Here is a 20,592-nt window from a genome sequence, read left to right as displayed (position 1 = left end):
GTTATTAACTGATAAGGACCTTCCCATGATCCTTCTCTATCTTTAATTAAAACTTGGACACGGTCTGTTGATTCGACCAAACCTGTTGACATAGACTGTGTATGTTTTACCATAGGTGGAATAAGATCGTCACCTGCAAGACACAAAAAATTCATTACATACTGTACTTTTGCTAGTCTGTTTATTGGAGTTTCTCCCAATTCCCCGTTTTTGTAAATAATTTTTGATCGTGTGATGAATACGCTCAGTAATTGCTTGTCCTGTGGGAGAATAAGGAATACCTGTGATATGTTGAACACCCCATTGTCTGAGAAATTTCTCAGTGGAATAGGACACATATGCTGGACCATTGTCGGTCTTTATTTTCTGTGGAGCACCTGGAGTGGCGAAAATTAGTTTGAACATGTCTTGTCGACTGACCGCCTAATGCGGTCATACAAACAGCCACTGAAAAAGTATCAATAGATACAGGAACATATTTTAGTTTGCCAAATTCAGAAATATGATATCAGTTTGCCACAGCTGAAGAGAAAATAACCCTCTAGGGTTAACTGCCACAGCAGTTCCTTTTGAAATTCTTTGACAGTCAGGACAAGACTGAACAATAGCTTTAGCTTCAGATAGTGGAATATTGAATTGCTTTTTAAGAACTTTGGCCGACTGGTGAAAAAAATTCATGTGAAATATGTGCCTGTTGCCACGTATTTAGCACTGGTGAAAGGAAAACTGGCTGAGTAAGAATATCGGCATGGGCATTGCCTTCTGCACAAAATCCAGACAAGTTTGTATGACTTCTATGATGGCAAATATAATATACTTCTACCCTAAGTGACAAGAAATGCCATAGTTGCTTCAGGAACGTAAACAATTGCTGATCATTAAGGTGTTTCAAATAACTTCTTTCAAGCCTTTGAACTGGGCCTGCAACATATGCAGAGTCAGTAACAATGTTCACTGGATTGTCATGCCATAGTTCAAAGACCATTACTACTGCTTGTAATTCTACAATTTGAGGAGAAGCTTGCATAACAGAGACTTTAGATTTCCACTGTCCTTGCTCTAACCATGCGAGAGCAGCTTAAACACAGCACGACACGGTGGAACCCGTGGCTGAAGGACCACGCTGGCTCGAAGGCTGCGGAAGTGGGGGCATTTATGGGGACCCCCGAGATGGCAGTCCAGCGGAAGGAAGAGTGGGTAAGGATGGGAAGTTCCTCCTAAGGGAGGAACGTCCATCTAAGGGAGGAAATCCCAGTTGCCGGGTCTAGTGACCCCTCCCAAACGGTGGAAATTTTTTGAATTAATCGTAGTAAAAGCCCTCGTATATCCTTAGTGCCCAATGATAAATATTCTCTTTATTCAGGGCCACAGGAGTCTCAATATGGATAAGTAAAGCTAAAGCAGATCCTGGCTTCATCCAGAAACCTTGAAAAAGAGTTTATCTAACAAGAATTGTTGGAAGCCAATGAGTCCCAGTAGCTGGGATAGTTAACGCTGCCGAATCAAAGGTCACCAAAGCCCTCTGTGGTGCTCGGGCCCTTAAATCTGTTCAGTTTGGATGTATTAAAAGTCCAAACTAAATCTCTGTTGGGCACTTGGATGCCAAAGCCCCAGATTCTAAACTCAACCGTTTCTGTTGACAGTATGCCAAGCTTGGGCTCAACAGGTTTTCTAGTAGAATCTACGCCTGAATTACCCGAAAGTGGCCAAATTTAAAGAAGCAATATCCCTACCACATAGCCTCGTGCTCAGAGATAAAAGCCAGGGGGATGTGGGAGAGGGGGGACATTCGGGGATTTCCCTGAGGATGGGACCCCCCCTTGGGTCCCAGGCAGCACGTCCCCACCCATCTCACCTCCCCCAGTCTGATTCAGGGTGTCCCCACCTGTGTCACCCCTTGTCCCCACAGCCCCCCCACCCCAACCTGTGATGCAGAGGACAGAGACCACCATGTGCAGCTGAAGACTCTTTACTCCCCACAGAAGCCAATACCGTGGGGTGACCAACCACTGTCACCAGTTGGGGGAGATACATGACACTGTGGAGGGAGGGTAGTACCCCGGTGCCTTGCTCGGATGTGAGGGGGACGGGATTTGGGGCAACCAAGGAGGTGCCCGTCAGCAAGGAGGACCCATGCATCCAAGCGGCTGGGGGGCTGGGGCCGGCTTAGGTCCCCCCCATGTCCTCAGGGCCCTCTCTCAGACCTTCTTCCGCTGTGGCCGCACCCTGGGGAAGAGCTGGCAACAGGAGAGGGTGTCAAGGGGAGGGTGCTTCCCCTCAGTCCCTCAGGACCACAGGCCACGGAGGAACCAGGGAGGCCACAAGATCCACCCTTAGGGACACGATGGGGGTGTGGGACCGCCCCCAGGGTCATGGGTGCTGTGGGGGGTCCCCCAGAGCTGTGGGATGGCCGTGGGAGCTGTGGGACCCCTCTGATGCCATGGGCGCTGTGAGTGGTCCTCCAGAGCTGTGGGGTGGCTGTGGGTGCTGTGGGAACCCCCCCCAGGGCTGTGGGGTGGCCGTGGGTGCTGTGGAACTCCCCCGAGGCCGTGGGTGCTCTGGGACCCCCCCCGGGCTGTGGGATGACCTTGGGTGCTGTGGAACTCCCCCGAGGCCGTGGGTGCTCTGGGACCCCCCCCAGGGCTGTGGGGTGGCTGGGGATGCTGTGGGACCCCCCCAGGGCTGTGGGGTGGCCGGGGGTGCTGTGGGACTCCCCTGAGGCTGTGGGTGCTCTGGGACCCCCCCAGGGCTGTGGGGTGGCCATGGGTGCTCTAAAACCACCTTGGGACCGTGGGATCTGCAAGACACCCCACCTCTCACTCACCCCAAAATAGTTCCGGGGGACGTAGCCCTCATGGCCGTAGAGGGACCCCCACCACCAGTCGAGCTCCTCCTGGGGCTGACGGCGCAGGACGGTGACGGGCTCGCCCTCGCGGAAGGACAGCTCGTCCCCAAACTCGGCACTGTAATCCCACAGCGCGTAGACCACCCCGCTGTTCAACACCCCCATGCTCTGCTCCACCTCTGCGGGGACACTGGCATCAGTGCTCCGGAACCCCACCAGCACCCCCACCCCTGGCACCCCCCCTGCCCTGACCTCCCCCGGCACCCCCACGGCACTGCACCCCAGCACCCCCACAGTGCTGGACCCCGACACCTCTCTACCCTGAACCCCTCAGCACCCCTCCAGCACCACCTAGCCCTACACCCTTGCCCTGAACACCCCATAACCCCCCCAGCAACCCCATGGCACTGCACCCCTGTCACTCCCTGCCCCGAACCCCTCCCTGCACCCTGTAACCCCCCCATCATCCCCTCGGCACTGCACCCCACTACGCCCCCTGCCCTGAAGCTTTATCCATCCCAGTATCCGGTCCCAGTATCCGTCTCCCCCCAACACCCGCTCTCAGTGCCCCCCTCGCCCCGAACCTGTCCGATCCCGATACTCCCTCCCAGTACCCATATAACCTCGATACCCCTTCCCAGTACAAACACCACCCCAGTATCCCCTCCCAGTACCCGTACCTGCAATACCCTCTCCCAGTATTCCTACCTGCCCGGTTCCCCTCAACCTGCCAGTACCCCCTCCCAATACCCAGACCCCCCCAGTACCCATATCCTCCCAGTCCACATATCTCCAATATCCCCTCCCAGTACCCACACCACCACCCTCTAGTTCCCCTCTCTCTACCCTCCCCCCTACCCTGTTCCCATGCCCTCCCAGTGCTCCCAGTACCCGTGAGGTAGCTGTAGCAGTCAGCATAGCCCTCCCGGTACGGGTCGCACTTCTCCACGGCTAGGCTGCCGTCGCTGGTGGTGGTGGCGAAGATGGCGGCGCCGTGGCGCACCAGGGCCACGCACACCCCCGTGTCATTGCACGAGGCCGCGCAGTGCAATGGTGTCCTGGCGCCCTCGGGATGGGGGGGGGAGCGGTTTTTGGGGGGACGAGGCAGAGGAGGAGCTCCCCTGGGACACCCCTCTCCTCAGGGGGTTGGGGTCCCCTGGCCCTCCTCACCCCCAATCACTCAGGGTTGTCTGGGGGTTATTGGGGTCCCCGTCCTTGCTCACCCAGGGCTGTTGGGGGGGTTATTGGGGTCCCCAATCACCCATCATCCCTCTGGCTGTGGAGATCCTGGGGTCCCCCATGCCATGTCCAGGGGTCCCCTGTCTCGCTGCCCCCATGGCTGTGGGGTCCCCTGTTTCCCCACCCCCTCCCCATGGGCCCCCATCCCCTCAGCCATGGCAGTGGGACCCTCTGTGCCCCCACTCCGCATCAGTGGGTCCCCGAACCCCCAGCTGTGGCTGTGGGGTCCCCCCATCTTCCTGCCCCCATATGCCCCCATCCCCATCCCACCATCCACGGCTGTTGGGTCCCCCATGCCCCCACCCCACGTCCGTGGGCCCCCGTCGTGCCAGGCATGGCCGCAGGTTCCCCTGTGCCCCCGCTCGGTGTCCATGGGTCCCCATCCCTCCACCTGTGAGCCCCAGTATCCCCAGCCATGTCCCCCCACCCTGTGTCCATGAGCCTCCGTCTCCCCACCCCGTGTCTGTGGGTCCCCGTCCCCCCACCCCGCGCCTGTGGGCCCCTGTCACACCAGCCGTGGCTGTCGGGGGAGTTGACGTTGGCGCCGCTGGCGATGAGGAAGTCAACGATGCCATAGTTGGCGCCGCAGATGGCGTTGTGCAGCGCCGTGATGCCCTCGTCGTTGGGCTGGCTGGGGTCGTTCAGCTGGGGACACGCACGCTGCCACCCGCTGCCACCCCCGCACCCCACTGCCATCCCCAAATGCCAGGCACATTGCTGTCCCCATCCCTACTGTCCCCCAGGCCTTGCCTCATCAGCCCTTGTCCCTGTTACCCTAACACCCTGTCCCTAATGTCCCCCAGCCCGTGTCCCTGCCACCCTGTCCCCACTGTTCCCTGTCCCACCTTGGCCACTGCCACCCTGTCCCCCATCCTCCTGTCCCTGCTGCCCTCCAGCCCTCGCCACACTAGCCCGTGTCCCTGCCGCCCTGTCCCCGATGCCCCCCAGCTCTTGTCCCTGCCACCCTGTCCCCCAGCCTCCTGCCCCCACTATTCCCCAGCCCCCACCCCAGCCCCCTGTCCCCACTGTCCCTGTCCCACCTCAGCCACCGCCTGCTGCACCACGTCCAGCTCCCCGGTCAGGGCCGCGTCCAGGAGCAGGACAAGGGGGTTGAGGCGCACGCGGGCCCCGGGGCGCCTGCGGGGCGAGGAGGGGTCGCGCAGGGCCGACCGCAGCTCCTGCGGCAGCCGGGGGGTCGGGGAGGGCCAGGGGAACACCGTTAGGGCACATGGCACTGTACGGCACACCAGGGGACTCTAGGGATACTTTCTGGGGCACCCGGGCTGCCTCGGGGACACCTCCTGGGGCACCCAGAGCTCTATGGCACCCAGGGGACCTTGGGGACACCTCCCAGGGCACCCAGCACTGTTGAGCACCCAGGGGACCCTGGGGACACCTCCTGGAGCACCCAGACAACCTTGGGGACACCTCCCAGGGTAGCTGGCACCATACGGAACCAGGGGAACCTTGGAGACACCTCCTGGGCCAGCCAGTGCCATCAGGCACGTGGAGGACCTTGGGGACCCCTCCCAGGGCACCCACAGGATGTTGGGGACACATCCTGGGACACTCAGTGCCACCGGGCATCCTGGGAACACCTCCCAGAGCACCCAGTACTATACAGCACCCGGGGGACCTTGGGGACACATGATACTACACAGCAGTCAGGTGACCTGAGGAACACCTCCTGGGGCACCCAGTACTATAGAGCACCCAGGGGACCCTGAGGAACTCTGGGGACATCTCCCGGGGCACCCGATACTGTAGAGCACTTAGGGGACCTCGGGGACACCCATCAGGACACCCAACACTGTACAGCACCCAGGGGACCTTGGGGACATCTCCTGGGACACTGGCTGGCACTATGATGCATGCAGGGGAACCACAGGGCATGTCTGGTGGTACCAGGCACTGCTTGTCACCTTGGGGGACACTGGGGAAAGCCTTGGGGACACCAGGCATCCCAGGGGACACCAACCACCACCTGGCACCCCAGGGGATTCCAAAGGACACCAGGCACCACGTGGCACATCTGGGGACCCCAAGGGACACCAGGCCCGGCTTGGCACCCCAGGGGACACTGTGCACCATGTGGCACCTCTGGGGGCTCCAAGGGACACTGGACACCGTGTGGCACCTCTGGGGACACTGGGAGACACCAAGCGCTCCCAGACACCCCAGGGGACTCCAAGGGACGCTGGGAGACATCAGGTCCTGCCTGGCACCCCAGGGGGCTCCAAGGGACACCCAGCATCGTGTGGCATGTCGGGGGACACCAACCACTGCCTGACAACCCGGGGGGCTCCGAGGGATACCGGGCACCGTGTGGCACCCCCAGGGACCACAGCCACTTACCAGGGCAGGTGCGGAGGTGCTGGGGGACTGCGGCGGGGAACTGTGACGGGGTGGCCGGGCCTCAGGTGCCACCGGAGTGGGGGGTGGCAGGTCAGGCGAGGCGCCGGCATCAGCAGGGGCTGGGGGCTCGTCGCGGCGGGGCGGGCGGTGCAGGAGCCGGGTGATGAGCTGCTGGTACTGGCGGGTGCGGGTGGGTGGCAGCACCGGCCCGGGGCTCTGCTCCATGGAGCCACGGCGTTTGAGGGGCCGCGGCATCTCGGCCAGCACCCGGGCCACCTCCTCGAATTCGGGGACCCGCTGGGCTTCGGGGGGCAGGAGGGGCTGGAGCCGCGTGGGGCTGAGCGGCCGCTCCAGCCCCTCGGACTCACCACCCTGCAGCAGCCGCTCCAGCTCCGGCTCCCCCTCCGGTGGGAGGGTCTCGGGGGGTGCGGGGCGCCCAGATCCTGCAAGGAAGTTGGAGTCAGAGCACGTCAGCACCCCAAGCCCCACTGACCCCCCCCAAAACCCCCCATGCCTCAGAATACTGCAGTCCCACTGTACCCCAAGATACCCCACCCCTCATGCTGCAGCCCCTCAAACCCACGTCCTGCCTGCTCAAGCCCCCAATAACACCCCCTCCCAACCCCATGGGCACCTCACCTTCACCCCCAGGCAGAGCTGGGGGGGCCTGGGGCAGCGCTGGGAGCTGAGGCTGCTTTTGGGGTGTACGGGGAGCAGCAGGGAGGCCCAGGGGAAGCCCCCGGGGAGCGCCGACCCCTTGCTCCCAAAAAGCATTTTGCAGCTTGAAGATCATGGAGAGCGGCAAGGGTTTGTGGCGGGGGGGTCGCCCACCCTGGGGGGGCACAGGGATGCGGGAGACAGGCTGCTGGGAGAAATGCCACCCGCGGGGCAGGGTGCCAGGCCCCCCCGAACGCCGGAAGGGTCCCTCCGCCCGCCGCTCGCCCGCCAACGGGGACACCTTGTAGTTTCGGGGGAGGGTGGCACTGTGCCCCCCGTAGGCACCGTCCTGGGGTGAGGGAAGACACAGAAAACAAGGTGTCAGGGTGGGAGTCAGCCCATCTACCCCGGTGTCGGGCACCAGGGGTGGGCGCAAAGGCCGGACCCCCGCCCTGGAGCTCACCTTGCCCTGGCCACCAGCCCCGTCCAGGCTTGACTCCCGCCACGGTGCCAGCACTGGCCGCAGCCCCGGTTGTCCCTCGCCGGTGCCTGGGAAGGGGGGACGGGACAGGGGGTGACAGGGATCTCAGTGCTGCGCTGGAGTCAGGGGGGATGCGGCCTCCACCCCAGAGGCGCCCCGACGCGTGCTCAGCCCCCAACACCCTTAGACCATTCCCCAAACCGACACCCCCAGACCCTCCACCGCATCTCCCAACGAGCCTCCCTCTGACCCTGCTGTACCCCAACAAGCCCCCACCGTCTGGCCCCCCCCTCCAGGCCCAACCTGCCCCTGGACACCCCAATAACGCCCCCCCAGCTGCCTCAGGACCCCCCCTCCCCACTGGAACCTCTATTCCGCCCCCTCCCCCAAATGCCCTCCCCTTAAACCTTCCTATACCCCAAAGCCACCTCAGCTGCCAGCTCTGGCTTCCCCCAGCCCCCCTCAGAGCCGCCCAAGCCCCTGTGTGCCCCCCCAGTGCCCCCTCACCCCCTGCATGCCCCCCCAGCCTCCCCAGCTCACGGTCGTAGCCCCCAGAGCCAGAGGGTTTCTTCTCGTAGGCCACATCCAGGTCAGACTCGTTCCAGCTCTTTTGCGGCCGCCGCTTGATCACAAGGTCATCTTGGGGGGGGGGGACAGGGAAGGGGGGGGTGAGGGGACACCCCCACATGGCCCAGACATACTTCCCAGTGACCTCCAATTTGGGGTACAGGGGATAGAGTGGGGCACCCCAGGGTGGGGCAGGAGCACCCGGTGACAGGGAAGCCCAGAGAGAGCTTGGGGACACCCCGGGATGGGACAGAAGCACCCCAGGACAGCTTGGGGACACCCCAAGATGGGGGATACCCCATTTTGGGGTCAGCCAGGGATGGGGACACCAGCCCCTTCCCCAACCAAGGGACTGTCGCCACCGTGTCCCCCCCTCCCCCCCGCCCCAGTGGCCTTACCCTGCGCCCGGAAGGTGACGGCGGCGCTGGTGACGGAGGGGTACAGCCCATGCACCTCGTAGGGGGGGGGCGCGGGAGGCCGGGGCGAGGGGGCCCTCTCAGGAAAGAAGACAGACCCCTCGCCCGGGCGAGGGGACCCCCCGAGCCCCAAAAACTCATAGGGGCGATGGGGGCGTGGGGAGGGGGCTCGACCCCCTGGGCTGGGCAACGTCAGCCCCTCGTAGGGCACCGCCAGCACCTTGGGGCGGGGTGAAGGGGCCCGATCCTCCCCCGGGAGATAATGGGGGGCCCGGGGGGAACCGGGGCGCCCCAGGGGGTCCCCCGAAAGCTCAGCGCTCTCTGGTGCCAGGCTCCTCCGGCCAAGGGGCGAGCAGGTCCGGCTGGGGCTGTACTGTTCCTAGGGGGGGGGTGGGAGAGGAGGGAGAGCACCAGGTGAGGTATGGTGGGTATGAGGGGGCCACAGGGTGCCCTCCAAGTGCTCCCCCAACACCCAGGTCCTACTTTTGGGGGGCCAGGGCCGTCAGTCCAGAGAGACTCAAGCTGCCGGGAGAGTTCGTCCACCTTGGCCACCGCCGTGTCCAGCTCCACCTGCTTCAGGTCCATGTGCTGCATGGCCAGGGCTGGGGGGGGCACGAAAATGGGGGGGTGGAGGGGGGGCGGTGTCAGGCCGCACCCCAAAAAGTCGCTTGTGTCGCCCCCACCGCCCCCCACTCACACTGGAAGGTGAGATCCAGCAGGTCCTGGGCGCTGCGCAGCCGCTCGCTCGCCATCTTCTAACCTGGGGGGGAAAAGGGGTGACCTAGGGTGGGGGGCACCCACCCACCCCAAAAATTTGGGGGAGGGCACCCCTCCCTCCCCACCCTGCGCCCCAATCCCCTGGGAACGTGGGGAGCAGGGACGTGTTTCGACCCGCTCAGCCTCTGGGGGATCATCATCACACTAATTACCAGTAATTAATCCATCCCGAGGAGCAGACACCGCCCGCCCCGCCCCGAGGCAGGGCCCTGGGAGGGGGGTGTAGGGGGGGTGTGCACCCCCATGTTAAAGGGGGGCGGCAGGACACCCACTTTTCCACTGGGGTCTCCCAACGTCGACGGTCTGTCCCCCACGGATACACACCACACCCCACCGCCCCAAACTGTGGGTGCCCCCGTGCCCGCGGGGGGGGATTTGAGGTGTCAGGGAGGGCACCCTGTGTCCCCCACTCCTGGGGGTGGCAGAGGGGGGTTTGGGGGACACACACCCCCCCCGGAACCCCCTTCCCCAGAGCCGCGGCCCCACCCAGGAGGCCCCACCCGGCCCCCGCCCCCGGGAGACCGGGACAAGCCCCAGCTCGCCCCGGGCCGGGCGGCCAGACGGGGAGGGGGGCTGGGAGGGAACCGAGGCGGCCCCACACCCAAGGGTGCTCCCCCCCCACCCAGCACCCCGAATCGGACGCAGGCACCCGAAGATGCTCCCCAACATCCCCCACCCCAGCACCCTGAACCAGAGACAGGCACCCAAGGGTGCTCCCCAACACCCAGCACCCCAAATCGGACCCAGGCACCCAACGGTGCTCCCCAGCACCCCAGACGAGAGCCAGACACCCAAGGGTGCTCCCCCCACAGAGCACCCCAAATCGGACCCAGGCACCCAAGGCTGCTCTACCCCCCCCCCCCAGCACCCCAAAACAGATCCCAGTGTCCAGGCACCCAAGGGTGCTCCCCAGCACTGCGAATCCGACTCGGGCACCCAAGCGTCTTCTATCCCCCCACCCAGCACCCTAAAACAGATCCCAGTGTCCAGGCACCCAAGGGTGCTCCCCAGCACCCCGAATCTGACCCAGGCACCCAAGGGTGCGCTCCAATCCCCCCACAGAGCACCCCGAATCCGACCCAGGCACCCAGAGGTGCTCTACCCCCCCCCATCCAGCACCCCAAACTGGACCCCGGCATCCGGGCACCCAAGGGTGCTGCTCCAGCACCCCAAATCGGGCCCAGCACCCAAGGGTGCTCCCCGACCCCAGCCCCGCGGGTCCCACGCGGAGGTCGGTACCTGGGGGGGGTGCAGCGGGGCACGGGGGGCGGTGCGGGTCAGGGTGCTGGTGCCGGTGGCGCGCCCGCGGCCTCTACGCCCAATTCCAGAGCGCTGGGTCACGCGGGGGGGCGGGGGGGGCCGCGCCCTGCGCCCCAGGGTGCCGGGGGGGATGGGGGGACAGGTCCCACTGGGGAGGGCGGGTCCCACGATGGGGGGCAGATCCCACGGGGAGGGGGGGCGGGTCCATCGGGACGGGTCTCACGAAGTGGGGGGGATGTCCCACGAGGCGGGGGGGGAGATGCCACGGGGGTGAGTTACGGGGTGCGGAGCCCCCCCCGCCCCCGGTACCTGCAGCGCCGGCACCTCCCAGCCCCGCCTCCGCCCCGGACCCGGTCCGGCCGGTCGGGCGGGCCCCGGTGCACGCCGGGAGCTGTAGTCGGGGCCATCCCCCTCCCCCCTCTTCCCCGTGTCCCCCACCCCCGCAGTGACCCTGCGCCCCCTCGGCGTCCCCGCGAAGTCCCGGGGGGTCTCTGCACCTTTAAAAGCCGCCGCCGTCCGGCAGCGCTCCGGCAACGCCCACCTAAGGGCGGGGAGGGGGGCGGGGCTCCGCGATAGGCCTCGCCCCCTCCTTCCCGCCACCGGACTGCACCGTGGGGCGGGAGGGGGCGGGGCTACGCTGTGCACGCGGAGGCATGGAGGGTGAGCGACGGGGGGGTGCGGGAGGGCGGGGGGTACACGGGGGGTTATGGGGGGACACGGGGCATAACACACCCCCCATACACACACACCCCCGTTCCCAGGGCCCGTGCGGTTCCGGTGCCCCCCCGATTTCGAGGCGGTGACTCTCTCGCCCCCCCCCGGGCTGCTGGGGGGGGCCCTGGCGGGTCCCTCCACCGAACTCTGGCTCATCCGCACCCCCGCCGACTTCTGCCCCGAGAGGTCAGTCGGGTGGACGATGGGGGGGGGGGCGGGGGGGGGGTAAGTGCCATCTACGGGGGGCACAGGGGGGTGTCGGTGCCATCTGGGGGGAGTTGAGGGGTCAGCGACAACGGGGGGGGGGTGGGGGTGTCACAGTGCCACTGAGGTGGGCACGGGGTGGGGGTAGTAGCGCTGGTGACATCTGGGTGGGCGGGTGACATTGAGGGGGTCACATTGCTGGTGGCAGCGCCGGGGGGTGGTGGCAGCGCCAGCACCCCCCTCACGGCCCTGCCCCCCAGCCTGGAAGGCTGCGCGGTGCCGCTGGACGGCTGCGGGCAGCTCCGCCCTCCCCGGGATGGGGACGGGCGGCTCTACAGGCTGCAGGGGATCCCGGGGGGGGCTGGCAGAACCCTCCTCCTGGCCCCCGACTCCGCCGGTGGCCCCCTGGCCTGTGCTCCCCCCCTCCGCGGATGCCTCAGCATCACCGAGAGCTTTGGGGACCCCCCCACGGCCGACCCGACGCCAACCAAGAGGAAGAAAAAGAAGAAGAAGATGATGGAGCCGCCACCGGACACACCTGAAATGTCGACGCCGGGGAGGGCAGCGCCCGGTGAGGCGGGCAAGCAAGGGCTGGGACCCCCCCCGCCAGACATCGGAGTGACCCCCGAAGTGCCCAAGAAGAAGAAGAAGAAGAAGCACAAGCGGGAGCAGGTGGAGTGACACACCTTCCACCCAAAGTTGTGTAATAAATGCCATTTATTGTAAAAAAACACATATTTGCGGGGGGGCTGCTCATTTGGGGACCTTGAGGAAGGGCTCGTGCAGGACGTCAAAGAGCCGCTTGGCCTGGGGGGGACAAGGGGGTCGTGAGGGGGGCTGGGAGAGGCTGCGTACTGTCCCGTCCCCCCCGCCGTGTCCCCTCGCCGCTCACCTTCTGGGGCCCGACGCCGGGACAGAGGGACAGGTCCTCCTTGGAGGCCCCCACCACGGCCGCCAGCGACTGCGGGATGGGAGGGAGTGAGGGAGGCTTTGGGAGGGCAACGAGGGGCTTGGGGGGAAACAGGGGGCTCGGGGATACATCCCTGTCCCCACGGGGAGACTCACCCCAAAGGCAGTGAGGAGGCTCAGCGTGTCCGTCTTGTTCACCGATCTGATGCTGGTCAGGCAGTCGGTCATCTGGGGGTGTCAGCAAAGGGGTTAGAGGACTCTTGGGGTCCCCCAGGTCACCAAATTGGGGTGCAGGGAGGGGGTGTAGCTCACCCGGGACAGGAAATCTTGCTCCACCCTCTCCTTCAGCAGGTCGGGTGGTTTCTGCTCATAGGCCTTGTAGGTCTCCAGGTACCGCCCAGCCTCCTCGGGGCTGGGGAGGGCACAGGGAATTGGGGGGGGGCACCCATGGATGACAGCAGGGCCCCCCCGGGGGTCACAGGGACAGCCCCTACCTCCAGGCCAGCAGGAGGGTGCAGTCAGCCAGGATGCAGATCTTTGCCAGCTCCTTCAGCGCCTGGTGAGGGTCCTTCTGCGGCGGGACAGAGTGAGGGGGACAGAGGGGACAGGAGAATGAGAAGGTGGGGACAGAGGAGCCCAAAGAGAGAGGGGACGGGGATGGAAGGAACAGGGGTACCAGGAGAGCGAGGGGACGGGGACAGAGGAGCCCAAAGAGCAAGGGGATGGGAACAGAGGTGCTGGAGGGAACAGGATGGAGAGGGAGACAGGGCTGGAGGGGACAGAGGGACAAGATGGAGGAGCCAGGGGGCCAGGGGCTCTCACCACATCGACCTGGAGCAGCAGCAGCTGCAGCCCGTAGCTCCGGCCCAGGTGCCGCAGACGGTCATGGATGTAACCGGGGTTGAGGTGGTGGTACCGCAGGCTGGGGGGGATGGAGAGCAGCAGGGATGGGGTGACACTGGGGGGACAACCCCAGAACCCTGGGGGGAGCCCCAGGAGCCCCGGCTCACCTGAGGAAGAGGGCGCAGGTGCTTTGGCCCAGCACGTAGTCAGGGACGACATCACCAAACTCCCAGGGGACGTTGCGGACAAACTTCAGCACCGGGTTGCCTCGCTGGGGGGTGACAGGGGTGGTGGGGTCTCAGGGGCCCCCCGGCATGGGGACTAGCCCCCCAGTCCCCCTCCGTCTGTCCCAAGACACCAGGGGACAGTCCCCTCCCATGTTCTGGGGGACCAGGCATGTCCCCCTGTGCCCCAAACCACCACAGGATGCCCCCCCCAGCCCCAAGACACCACAGGATGGACCCCCAAGCCCCAAAATATGGGGGGACTGTCCCCTCGAGCCCCAGGATGGCCCTCGTGCCCCCCCCCCCCTTCTCACCTGCCGCGGGCTGACGATGATGCTGCTGCTCTTGGCGCCCGGTCTGAGCACGGGCAGGGGGGGCACATCCCCAGGACTGCCCCCACCCGGAGCAGCCCCCACCGGGGGGCCACCGCCAGACTCAAGGGCCGGGGGGTGCCCGGGGGGAGCCCCCACCGCGCAGGGGGTGCCCGGGGCTGGTTCGGCGTCTCCAAGGGAGGCCGTGGGGGCCGACTGCTGCATCACGTACTCGGCGTAGGAGCTGGGGCCCGGGGGCGGCGGGGGGGGGCCGGGGGGAACCCCGGGGGCAGCCGCGGAGGGTTTGAAGAGCGACGGGACCTGGTGGGGAAGGAGCGGGGGGGAGCGGCTCTGCGCGAGGCCTCCCACACCTCCCCCACCGCCCGCTGCCTCCTGTGGGGCCCCCCCGGCTCCAGTGTCCCACCCCCGGTCACCCGTGGGCCCCCCAGCCTCAGCCTCCCCCCTCCGCCGCCAGTACCGCGGGGTCGTCGGGACCCTCCTGCCGCAGCGTGAAGCGCCTTCGCTTCCCCGCCGGGGCCTCCATGGCCGGGGCGGGGGTCGCAGGCCCTGGCCCGGCCGGGTCAGGGGTCAGAGGTCAGCGCGGGAGGGCTCCGGTGGAGCGGCCGCGACGCCCACCTCCCCTCCGCGCAGTGATTGGCCGCCGCCCTGTCAATCAAAAGGCGCGACTCCGCCTTCCCGGAAGGGGGGCTCGCGCATGCGTAGCACCGCCCTCCCCGGCCCGGGGCAGCTCTGGTCACGCCAGTCCGCGCCGTTGGCGGTGGGCGGAGCTACATGCCCGAGGCCACGCCCCTCGGCGCTGTGAGTGTCAGGACGGGGATGGGGCGGACCCCGGGGGGGGGATTTGGGGGGGGTGAACCCCGGTGGGACACTGGGGACAGGGGTGGGGGACACGCCTGGGGCCACCAGGGACACATGTGGGGAACCCCGGGGGTCACTGGGGACACTAGAGGGGGACCCCGCGGGAGGACATGGGAATGGGACGACCCCAGGGGCCACCGCGGACAGAGACAGGACACGTCGGGGACACCCCAGCACCTTTATTCCCCGCATCCCTACAGCCCCCCGGCGCCCAGCCCCTCCCCAACAGCCGGGGGGCCCTGGCGGGGGACACCAGGGGACACCGGGGAGCCGCCGTCCCACCCCCCCAGGGCATCGCACAGGCGCAGCCAGGCGCGGGGGTCGCGGGCGGCGCGGGCCAGGAGCCGAGCGTGCCGGCGCAGGGTGGCGATCTCCCGCTGGGTGCGCCGGTTCTGCCGGAGAAGGGCCCCGGTGCGCAGAGCTGCCGCCAGCACCCCCCCCCAGCGCAGCAGCTCCGCCGTCACCCCCCGATGCCGGTTTGGACACTCCGGGGTCCCTGCCGGGGCGGTGGCGGCAGGGTGGGGGGCGGCAGGCAGCGGCGGCTGGATTAGGAGAAGCTGAGCCGGCTGCCAGGGCTCCGGTGGGGCTCCCAGGGTCTGCGGGGAAAGAGGGGGCGGTGAGCGAGGCCGGAGCCGGCACGGTGCTGGAGAAGCACAGCGCCGGCAGAGTCGGGTGCCGCCCAAGTGAGATGCCGGCGCCACACGGCGTTGAACCAGCCCGGTGCCGCAGCTGCGTGGTGCTGAGCTGGGGCAGCACGGTGCCGGCACAGCTCAGCCGTGACGGTACGTGGTGCCGAGCCAGCCCTGCGCTGGAGCCGCTCGGTGCCGGCAGAACACGGTGCTGGAACGCCGCAGCGTTGCACCGGCCCGGCGCCAGAGCAGTGCCGTGCCGGTGCCACGCCACGCCAGAGCTGCACGGTGCCAGCGCAGGCTGGTGCTGAAGCAGCCCGGTGCCATAGCCGTGCCATACCAGAGCCACAGGGCACCAGTGGAGCCCAGTTCCAGCAGAGCTCAGTGCCGGTGTAGCCCGGGGCTGAAGCAGCCCGGTGCCAAATCTGCACCATACCAGAGCCTCCCGGTGCAGGTGTCACCCGGTGCCAGTATAGCCCGGTGCTAGAGCCGGCAGCACGGTGCCGTTACCTGCTGGAGGAGGAGGTTGTGGACGAGGTAGACAGGTGCCAGGCGGGCGGAGGGGTGGCTGGGTGCCGTGGTGGCGAGCAGGTACAGTGGCTGGGCCAGTTCGGTGCCAGGTGGCTCCTCCGCGTCCGTCTGCTCCCGCCCGCTCAGGTGCTCCGAACTGGTGTCTGCCAGGGTGGGAGTGAGCTCCCCCTGCACCCTGAGCCGGCCCCGGGGCCTCCCCAGGCCCGGGACTCCCAATCCCAGGGACGGGGACCCCCAGCCCAGGGGATGGGGACAGGACACGGCCCCTACCTGAGAAGCCGGAGTCCTTCTCGGAGTCGCTGGCAGGGGGGTGCTGTGCCCCCCACCCACCTCTTGTCTTCTTTGGGGGGGCCCTGGGGATGGGCCGGGGAGGGGGTATCTCGGTGGCCACGCCTGGCCCCTTTGGCTCGGCCGGCATCGGGGCAGCCCCTCCTGTGGGGGGACGTAGAGGGTCACTGGGACCAGGGGTGGAGGGGTGGCGTCCTGGGGGCTCCCGGTGACGCGGGGGGGTGGGGGGTGGTGGCCCAGCGCAGGGCGGGGTTGGCCGGGTGGCAGCAGTGGCCAGGTGACAGGGACGGGAGGGGGTGGTGACACAGTGGAGCCCACCCTGTCCCCCCGCTCCCGGCCCAGGGCCCCCCCCCCAGGGTGGCACCGGGGGTGCCAAGGGGACTTGGGGCCTCCGTCTTCCCCCGGCCCCACGTCCTCTGTCCACCCATTGCCACAGCCTGGTGGGGGCACCCCCGGTCGCCCCCCAACACCTTCTCACAGTACCTCCATATCCCCAGGTGTCCCCCGGTGTCCCCCCAGATGTCCCCGTGTCCCCCAAAGTCCCGCCCAAACGTCCCCCCGCCTCCCCCGTACCTGCCTGGGTCCGGAGCCGGTGACGGTACCGGGCGGCGGGGGGGGGGGGGGGGGGGGGGCTGCCGGTCCCGGTCCGGGAACGGGGCGCGGGGAGCCACGGACAGTACCGGTGAGGGGGCGGGGGGCTCCGGTACCGGACTCGGGGGGCTCCAGGGCGGGGGGAGGGCCCGGGGGCGGGCCCGGGACTCCGGTATCGGCAGCACCAACCCCACCAAGCGCTGCCCGGGCGCCGCCCCCCAGGGCGGACGGACGGTTCCTTCGGCCAATGGGTGCGGCTGCAGCCCGGTGACGTCGCTGCCGGCGCCACGTGCGGCCGCGGGGCCGGTGCTCCGCCACGTGAGGGGGCGGGGCTTCCGCAGCACGTGGCCGCGGGGAGGGGCCACCGGCGCCCCGTGACGGGCGGGGGGAGGCGGACGGGAAGGGCACCCCCGGGACCCCCCCCCCTCCCCCGAAGCGGGAGGGATACCCGGGACCGGGACATCCCCCCCGCCCCCCAAAAATACCAGGGCCTGGTTCACCTGGAACTGCCCACCGAGACCGGGACCCCCCACCAAGCACTGGAAGGACCCCAGGGACCCCCACCCCCGGCATCGGGACCCCCCCAAACCCCTGGACAGATCCCGGAGGACTCACCCAGGACCCCCCCAAGCACCCCTACACGCTGGGAAGGACGCTAGGGTCCCCCCCCAGCTTAGGGGGACTAAGCGCCAGGACAGACCCCTGGGGTCCCCCCCGAGCATTGGGGACCCCCCCCAACACACACCAGCCAGCCCCCCATAGCCCCCACAGGGAAAGCAGTGCCCCCCCTTTTCCCTACACAATACTTGGGGCTCCAGCCTGGGGCTGCTCCACAGCTCACCTTGCTGGGGGAAGGAGGGCACCCCAAAATGGAGGGAGGACACCCCAAAATGGGGAGCGGCGCAAGCGAGGCAGGCAGGTCGTTTTTTGGGGGTTAAATCAGCTCTTTTATGGAAGAGGCGACGCCGCGAGATCTCCGTGACACTGTCCTACACACCGGCACAATGGGATGGAGCGCACAACGCTGAGGGGACCGGGGAGGAACGTGAAACACAGCCTGGGGAGGGGAGGGGAGGGGGGGCCCCCACAGCTGCCACAACCCCCCCCTCACTCCCCCCCACCCAAATTCCCCAGGGAGGGGGGGGGAAAAAAACCCAACCAAACCCCCAGCGGCACGGCCGCTCCCCCCCGCCCCATGCGGTGCCCAGCAGGGCCATCGGCTTTGGTAAAAACCGAGCGAGGAGTTGGGGGGCAGGTCGGTTAATCCTTCTTCTTGTCCTCTGGTGTTTTTTCTCCCCCCAGGGGGCCAGTGGCGGGTGGGAGTGTGGGGGGGGGGCTGGGGGGCAGGGAGGGTCGGGGGGAGACCTGGTCCTCCCCACTGACGCCAAATTCGTTGATGCGCGTGAGGTCAACACGGTAGATCCAGCGTTGGTAGAGGTAAATGAAGAAGACGACGTCTGAGGAAGAAAAGGGGAGGAAGTGAGGGGGCAGGGGAGTAAGACACCGCCAAACACACCACAAGGGACCCCCCCGGCGCCGTACCGTCCCGCAGGCAGCCTATCCTGTACATCATGGGCATCTTGATGACAAAGGCGAAGAGGTCATCGATAAAGGTGTTAAGGGCTTTGTAGGTCAACATCCGCCATGGGAGGTGGGCAACCGACTTCAGCTTGTAGTTAATGAAGAGTTGGGGGGTCATGGTGATGAAACCTGTGAAGGGGGGGCACTCCTCATTAGCGTAACAAGGCCGGGACGGGCGAGACATCTTCTTGGCAAGGGGTTGGGTGGGGTGGCACTCACCGAAGGTGAGGAGGAAGCCGTAGAGCATGCTCAGCACCCACGAGTACCAGCCCTTGTGCTCCAGGTAGAGCAGGCTGTACACGGCGTAACAGCCCAGCAAGGGGAAGAGAATCCACGAGAGGTACCGGAAAGCCATCTGGGGGAGAGGGACATCCCAAAATCAACTGGGAACAGGCCCAGAGCCTTGGCACAGCCCCACGAAGGGAACTGGGGAAGCCAAAGCGAGGGGCCGCGCGTGCCAGCACTCGCCCCTCAACTCACGTCGTCGTACACCTTCGTGGAAGACTCGACGTAGGTCGATTTGTCTTTGAAGGTGACACGGGGGAACATTCCCGCCACCTTGTTCTCGCGGTCCAGCTACCAAAAGGAGGGGAAAGGTGTCACCGAGGACTGGGGGCACCGCCAAACCCCCCCCCCCCAGTGCCCGTGCTGGCGCTTACCCGGACATCCATGACCTTTGTGATCTTCCAAAGATCGATGAGGAGCCCGATGAAGACGCTGACTTGCACCACAAAGTTGGTTTCATTGTCCAAGATGTAGAGGAGGACGACAAGGGACTGGAAGACGCCAAAGAAGACGGAACGGACGGAAAGTCCCTCCAGAGATTGCCGGCTGTTCCAGAACTGGATGTCTGTTGGGAAAGGACCCAAGCAGTCACCAACCCCCCCGCGCCAGAGGCTCTGGATTGCTGCCACGTCCCACATCCCGGCAGAGGGAGCAAGAGGAGCAGGCAGTGCCATCAAAGGAAGCCCAGCAAACTACCAGTTTCCAGCTTTCTGCCCTCAGAAGTCGGCCCCGCGGCACAGAGGAGCGCAGCTGAGGAGCACCAGCTGCCTCAACACGCACCACGGCGGCCACAGCCTGCCCAGGACACAGGTGGGTTGGGCTGCGGCTGCTGAAAATGTTGCAAACAGGCAGAGGAACGTCTGCTCTGCTGAAGCAGGAGCTGCCGCCTTCACATCCTTCCCCTCTTGGCGGATCCCTGGGGTCCCGCTCACCGTTTTTGAAGGCCAAGAACTCGAAGATGCTGTGAACGATGGAGACGATGATGGTCAGCGCCAGCAGGTAGGGGTTGGTCTCCAGGAGAGCGACCTGAAACAGGCACCAAAAACCTCTCTGAGGCTCCGTCCCACCCTCCCGCCACCCCGGCACGCCAGGGATCGAGGCACCGGAGCCATGAGGAGGGAGGCCCCTGTGAGCAGCTCTCACCTTCACCGAGTCCTGCTCCTCGTCCGACTGCTCGTAGAGATCCTCTCCCAGGAAATTCCAGGGGGATTTGGTGCTCTGGGCGGCGTAGAGCTGCCAGCGCCACAGGGAGAGTGGGCAGAAGGAGAGGCGGAAGGGCAGGCGCTGCAGGGTCTCATTGATGGGGAAATAATCTTTCTGCAGGTTCCAGTAGTCATTGAAGTAGAGGATGGGGTAGTAGTCACCGCTGATGGCATCAAACTTCACATCTGGAGCCGGGGAAAAGAGCAGAGGGAGGGCTGAGCAGGCGATGGGGAACCGCCATCGTCACCGTCACCCAGGAGAGACCGAGGCCAAACCCCGGGTCAGCCCCCTACAAGCACCCAGAGAGGCGTGGGGTCACAGGGACGACACCCAAAACAACCCCCATTTCCCACAGAAGCCCAAATGCGTCCTCTGAGGAGAGAAAAAATGGTCGGGCCGGCCTCGGGAAGCTGCCCTCGGGCCTTACACTGGTCCAGGGGGGGCGGCACGCTGCCCTTCACCCAGGGCGTGTGGTCGTCCACCATGTTGATGGTCAAGTTGGGGTGCCAGTGGGAAATGACCTCCACGGGGCCGTAGTCTTCTGCCCTCTGCAATGAGAATGTCACTGTGTCCGTTGCCAGCATCCCCCCATCTCGCCCACCGTCGTCCCCTCACCCCTTAAACGAGGCAGCATAGGGGGGAGTGGGAAGGGGCAGAGCCAGCCCCCCTGTCCCAGAAATGCCACAAGGGCATTATACTCCTCTTCCCGCTCTGCGGAGCAGGAGGAACATGCCGCAGGCAGGAGGGGGAATCTCTGCTTCCCGACAGGAGACCAGAAGAAGGCATGTGAATATTTAGCAGTT

The 20,592-nt window shown here is 66.1% G+C and overlaps 5 protein-coding genes across 9 annotated transcripts in view; 1 reads left to right on the top strand and 4 right to left on the bottom strand.

Moving 5' to 3' along the window:
• Window positions 1-1,961: 1,961 nt before the first annotated feature.
• PPP1R13L (protein phosphatase 1 regulatory subunit 13 like) lies at window positions 1,962-11,129 on the bottom strand. Of its 2 annotated transcripts, none has more exons than XM_074930727.1 (13): window positions 11,095-11,129; window positions 9,258-9,320; window positions 9,044-9,162; window positions 8,543-8,939; window positions 8,118-8,216; window positions 7,560-7,645; window positions 7,079-7,445; window positions 6,440-6,882; window positions 5,125-5,262; window positions 4,596-4,729; window positions 3,737-3,903; window positions 2,825-3,024; window positions 1,962-2,237 (listed from the first exon to the last, which is right to left on the bottom strand). In XM_074930727.1, exons 2-13 carry the CDS (start codon window positions 9,310-9,312, stop codon window positions 2,199-2,201), a joined length of 2,244 nt encoding a protein of 747 aa, XP_074786828.1. In that variant the 5' UTR covers window positions 9,313-9,320; window positions 11,095-11,129; the 3' UTR covers window positions 1,962-2,198. The 2 variants fall into 2 exon arrangements, with proteins under 2 accessions (XP_074786828.1, XP_074786827.1); XM_074930726.1 differs by lacking the exon at window positions 11,095-11,129 and adding an exon at window positions 10,577-10,909.
• Window positions 11,130-11,178: 49 nt separating this feature from the next.
• Window positions 11,179-12,246, top strand: POLR1G (RNA polymerase I subunit G). Its single transcript, XM_074930719.1, has 3 exons — window positions 11,179-11,257; window positions 11,359-11,497; window positions 11,776-12,246. The coding sequence occupies exons 1-3, from the start codon at window positions 11,251-11,253 to the stop codon at window positions 12,194-12,196; spliced, it is 567 nt and encodes a 188-aa protein (XP_074786820.1). The 5' UTR covers window positions 11,179-11,250; the 3' UTR covers window positions 12,197-12,246.
• Window positions 12,215-14,453, bottom strand: ERCC1 (ERCC excision repair 1, endonuclease non-catalytic subunit). Of its 4 annotated transcripts, XM_074930718.1 has the most exons (9): window positions 14,281-14,453; window positions 13,806-14,123; window positions 13,435-13,538; window positions 13,247-13,346; window positions 12,919-12,995; window positions 12,737-12,836; window positions 12,581-12,652; window positions 12,408-12,476; window positions 12,215-12,322 (listed from the first exon to the last, which is right to left on the bottom strand). In XM_074930718.1, exons 1-9 carry the CDS (start codon window positions 14,344-14,346, stop codon window positions 12,269-12,271), a joined length of 960 nt encoding a protein of 319 aa, XP_074786819.1. In that variant the 5' UTR covers window positions 14,347-14,453; the 3' UTR covers window positions 12,215-12,268. The 4 variants fall into 4 exon arrangements, with proteins under 4 accessions (XP_074786819.1, XP_074786816.1, XP_074786817.1 ...); XM_074930715.1 differs by having other exon boundaries at window positions 12,215-12,476; XM_074930716.1 differs by having other exon boundaries at window positions 12,215-12,476; window positions 12,919-12,992.
• A 370-nt stretch (window positions 14,454-14,823) lies between these two features.
• Window positions 14,824-16,907, bottom strand: LOC141972777 (uncharacterized). Its single transcript, XM_074930759.1, has 4 exons — window positions 16,703-16,907; window positions 16,112-16,273; window positions 15,821-15,984; window positions 14,824-15,277 (listed from the first exon to the last, which is right to left on the bottom strand). Exons 2-4 carry the CDS (start codon window positions 16,257-16,259, stop codon window positions 14,876-14,878), a joined length of 714 nt encoding a protein of 237 aa, XP_074786860.1. The 5' UTR covers window positions 16,260-16,273; window positions 16,703-16,907; the 3' UTR covers window positions 14,824-14,875.
• A 746-nt stretch (window positions 16,908-17,653) lies between these two features.
• CLPTM1 (CLPTM1 regulator of GABA type A receptor forward trafficking) overlaps window positions 17,654-20,592 on the bottom strand; it is a 9,215-nt gene continuing 6,276 nt past the window's right edge. Inside the window, exons 7-14 of the mRNA XM_074930697.1 lie at window positions 20,217-20,337; window positions 19,730-19,974; window positions 19,519-19,612; window positions 18,961-19,151; window positions 18,782-18,877; window positions 18,521-18,656; window positions 18,263-18,430; window positions 17,654-18,177 (exon numbers count right to left, since the gene is read on the bottom strand). Coding sequence (XP_074786798.1) covers window positions 17,981-18,177; window positions 18,263-18,430; window positions 18,521-18,656; window positions 18,782-18,877; window positions 18,961-19,151; window positions 19,519-19,612; window positions 19,730-19,974; window positions 20,217-20,337 — 1,248 coding nt within the window. The 3' untranslated portion in view covers window positions 17,654-17,980. The remainder of the gene's footprint in view (window positions 18,178-18,262; window positions 18,431-18,520; window positions 18,657-18,781; window positions 18,878-18,960; window positions 19,152-19,518; window positions 19,613-19,729; window positions 19,975-20,216; window positions 20,338-20,592) is intronic.

Source organism: Athene noctua, chromosome 35 (assembly GCF_965140245.1).
Source record: "Athene noctua chromosome 35, bAthNoc1.hap1.1, whole genome shotgun sequence".
In the NCBI taxonomy this organism is placed as follows: domain Eukaryota; kingdom Metazoa; phylum Chordata; class Aves; order Strigiformes; family Strigidae; genus Athene; species Athene noctua.
The sequence above is the reverse complement of the archived record's forward strand: the minus strand, read 5'-3'. Positions and strand labels throughout refer to the sequence as shown.

Coding starts and splice junctions, on each gene's coding strand:
- LOC141972777 (XM_074930759.1), bottom strand. CDS start 16,259: ATGCCGGCCGAGCCAAAGGGGCCAGGCGTGGCCACCGAGATACCCCCT. Junction 15,985..16,111: donor GAAGGACTCCGGCTTCTCAG/GTAGGGGCCGTG, acceptor CCACCCTGGCAG/ACACCAGTTCGGAGCACCTG. Junction 15,278..15,820: donor ACAACCTCCTCCTCCAGCAG/GTAACGGCACCG, acceptor CTTTCCCCGCAG/ACCCTGGGAGCCCCACCGGA.
- ERCC1 (XM_074930715.1), bottom strand. CDS start 14,346: ATGGAGGCCCCGGCGGGGAAGCGAAGGCGCTTCACGCTGCGGCAGGAG. Junction 12,837..12,918: donor ACCCTCCTGCTGGCCTGGAG/GTAGGGGCTGTC, acceptor TGCCCTCCCCAG/CCCCGAGGAGGCTGGGCGGT. Junction 12,477..12,580: donor GCCTCCTCACTGCCTTTGGG/GTGAGTCTCCCC, acceptor CCCATCCCGCAG/TCGCTGGCGGCCGTGGTGGG.
- POLR1G (XM_074930719.1), top strand. Junction 11,498..11,775: donor GCCGACTTCTGCCCCGAGAG/GTCAGTCGGGTG, acceptor CCTGCCCCCCAG/CCTGGAAGGCTGCGCGGTGC.
- PPP1R13L (XM_074930727.1), bottom strand. CDS start 9,312: ATGGCGAGCGAGCGGCTGCGCAGCGCCCAGGACCTGCTGGATCTCACC. Junction 9,163..9,257: donor GCTGGATCTCACCTTCCAGT/GTGAGTGGGGGG, acceptor TGCCCCCCCCAG/CCCTGGCCATGCAGCACATG. Junction 8,217..8,542: donor CGTCACCTTCCGGGCGCAGG/GTAAGGCCACTG, acceptor CCCCCCCCCAAG/ATGACCTTGTGATCAAGCGG.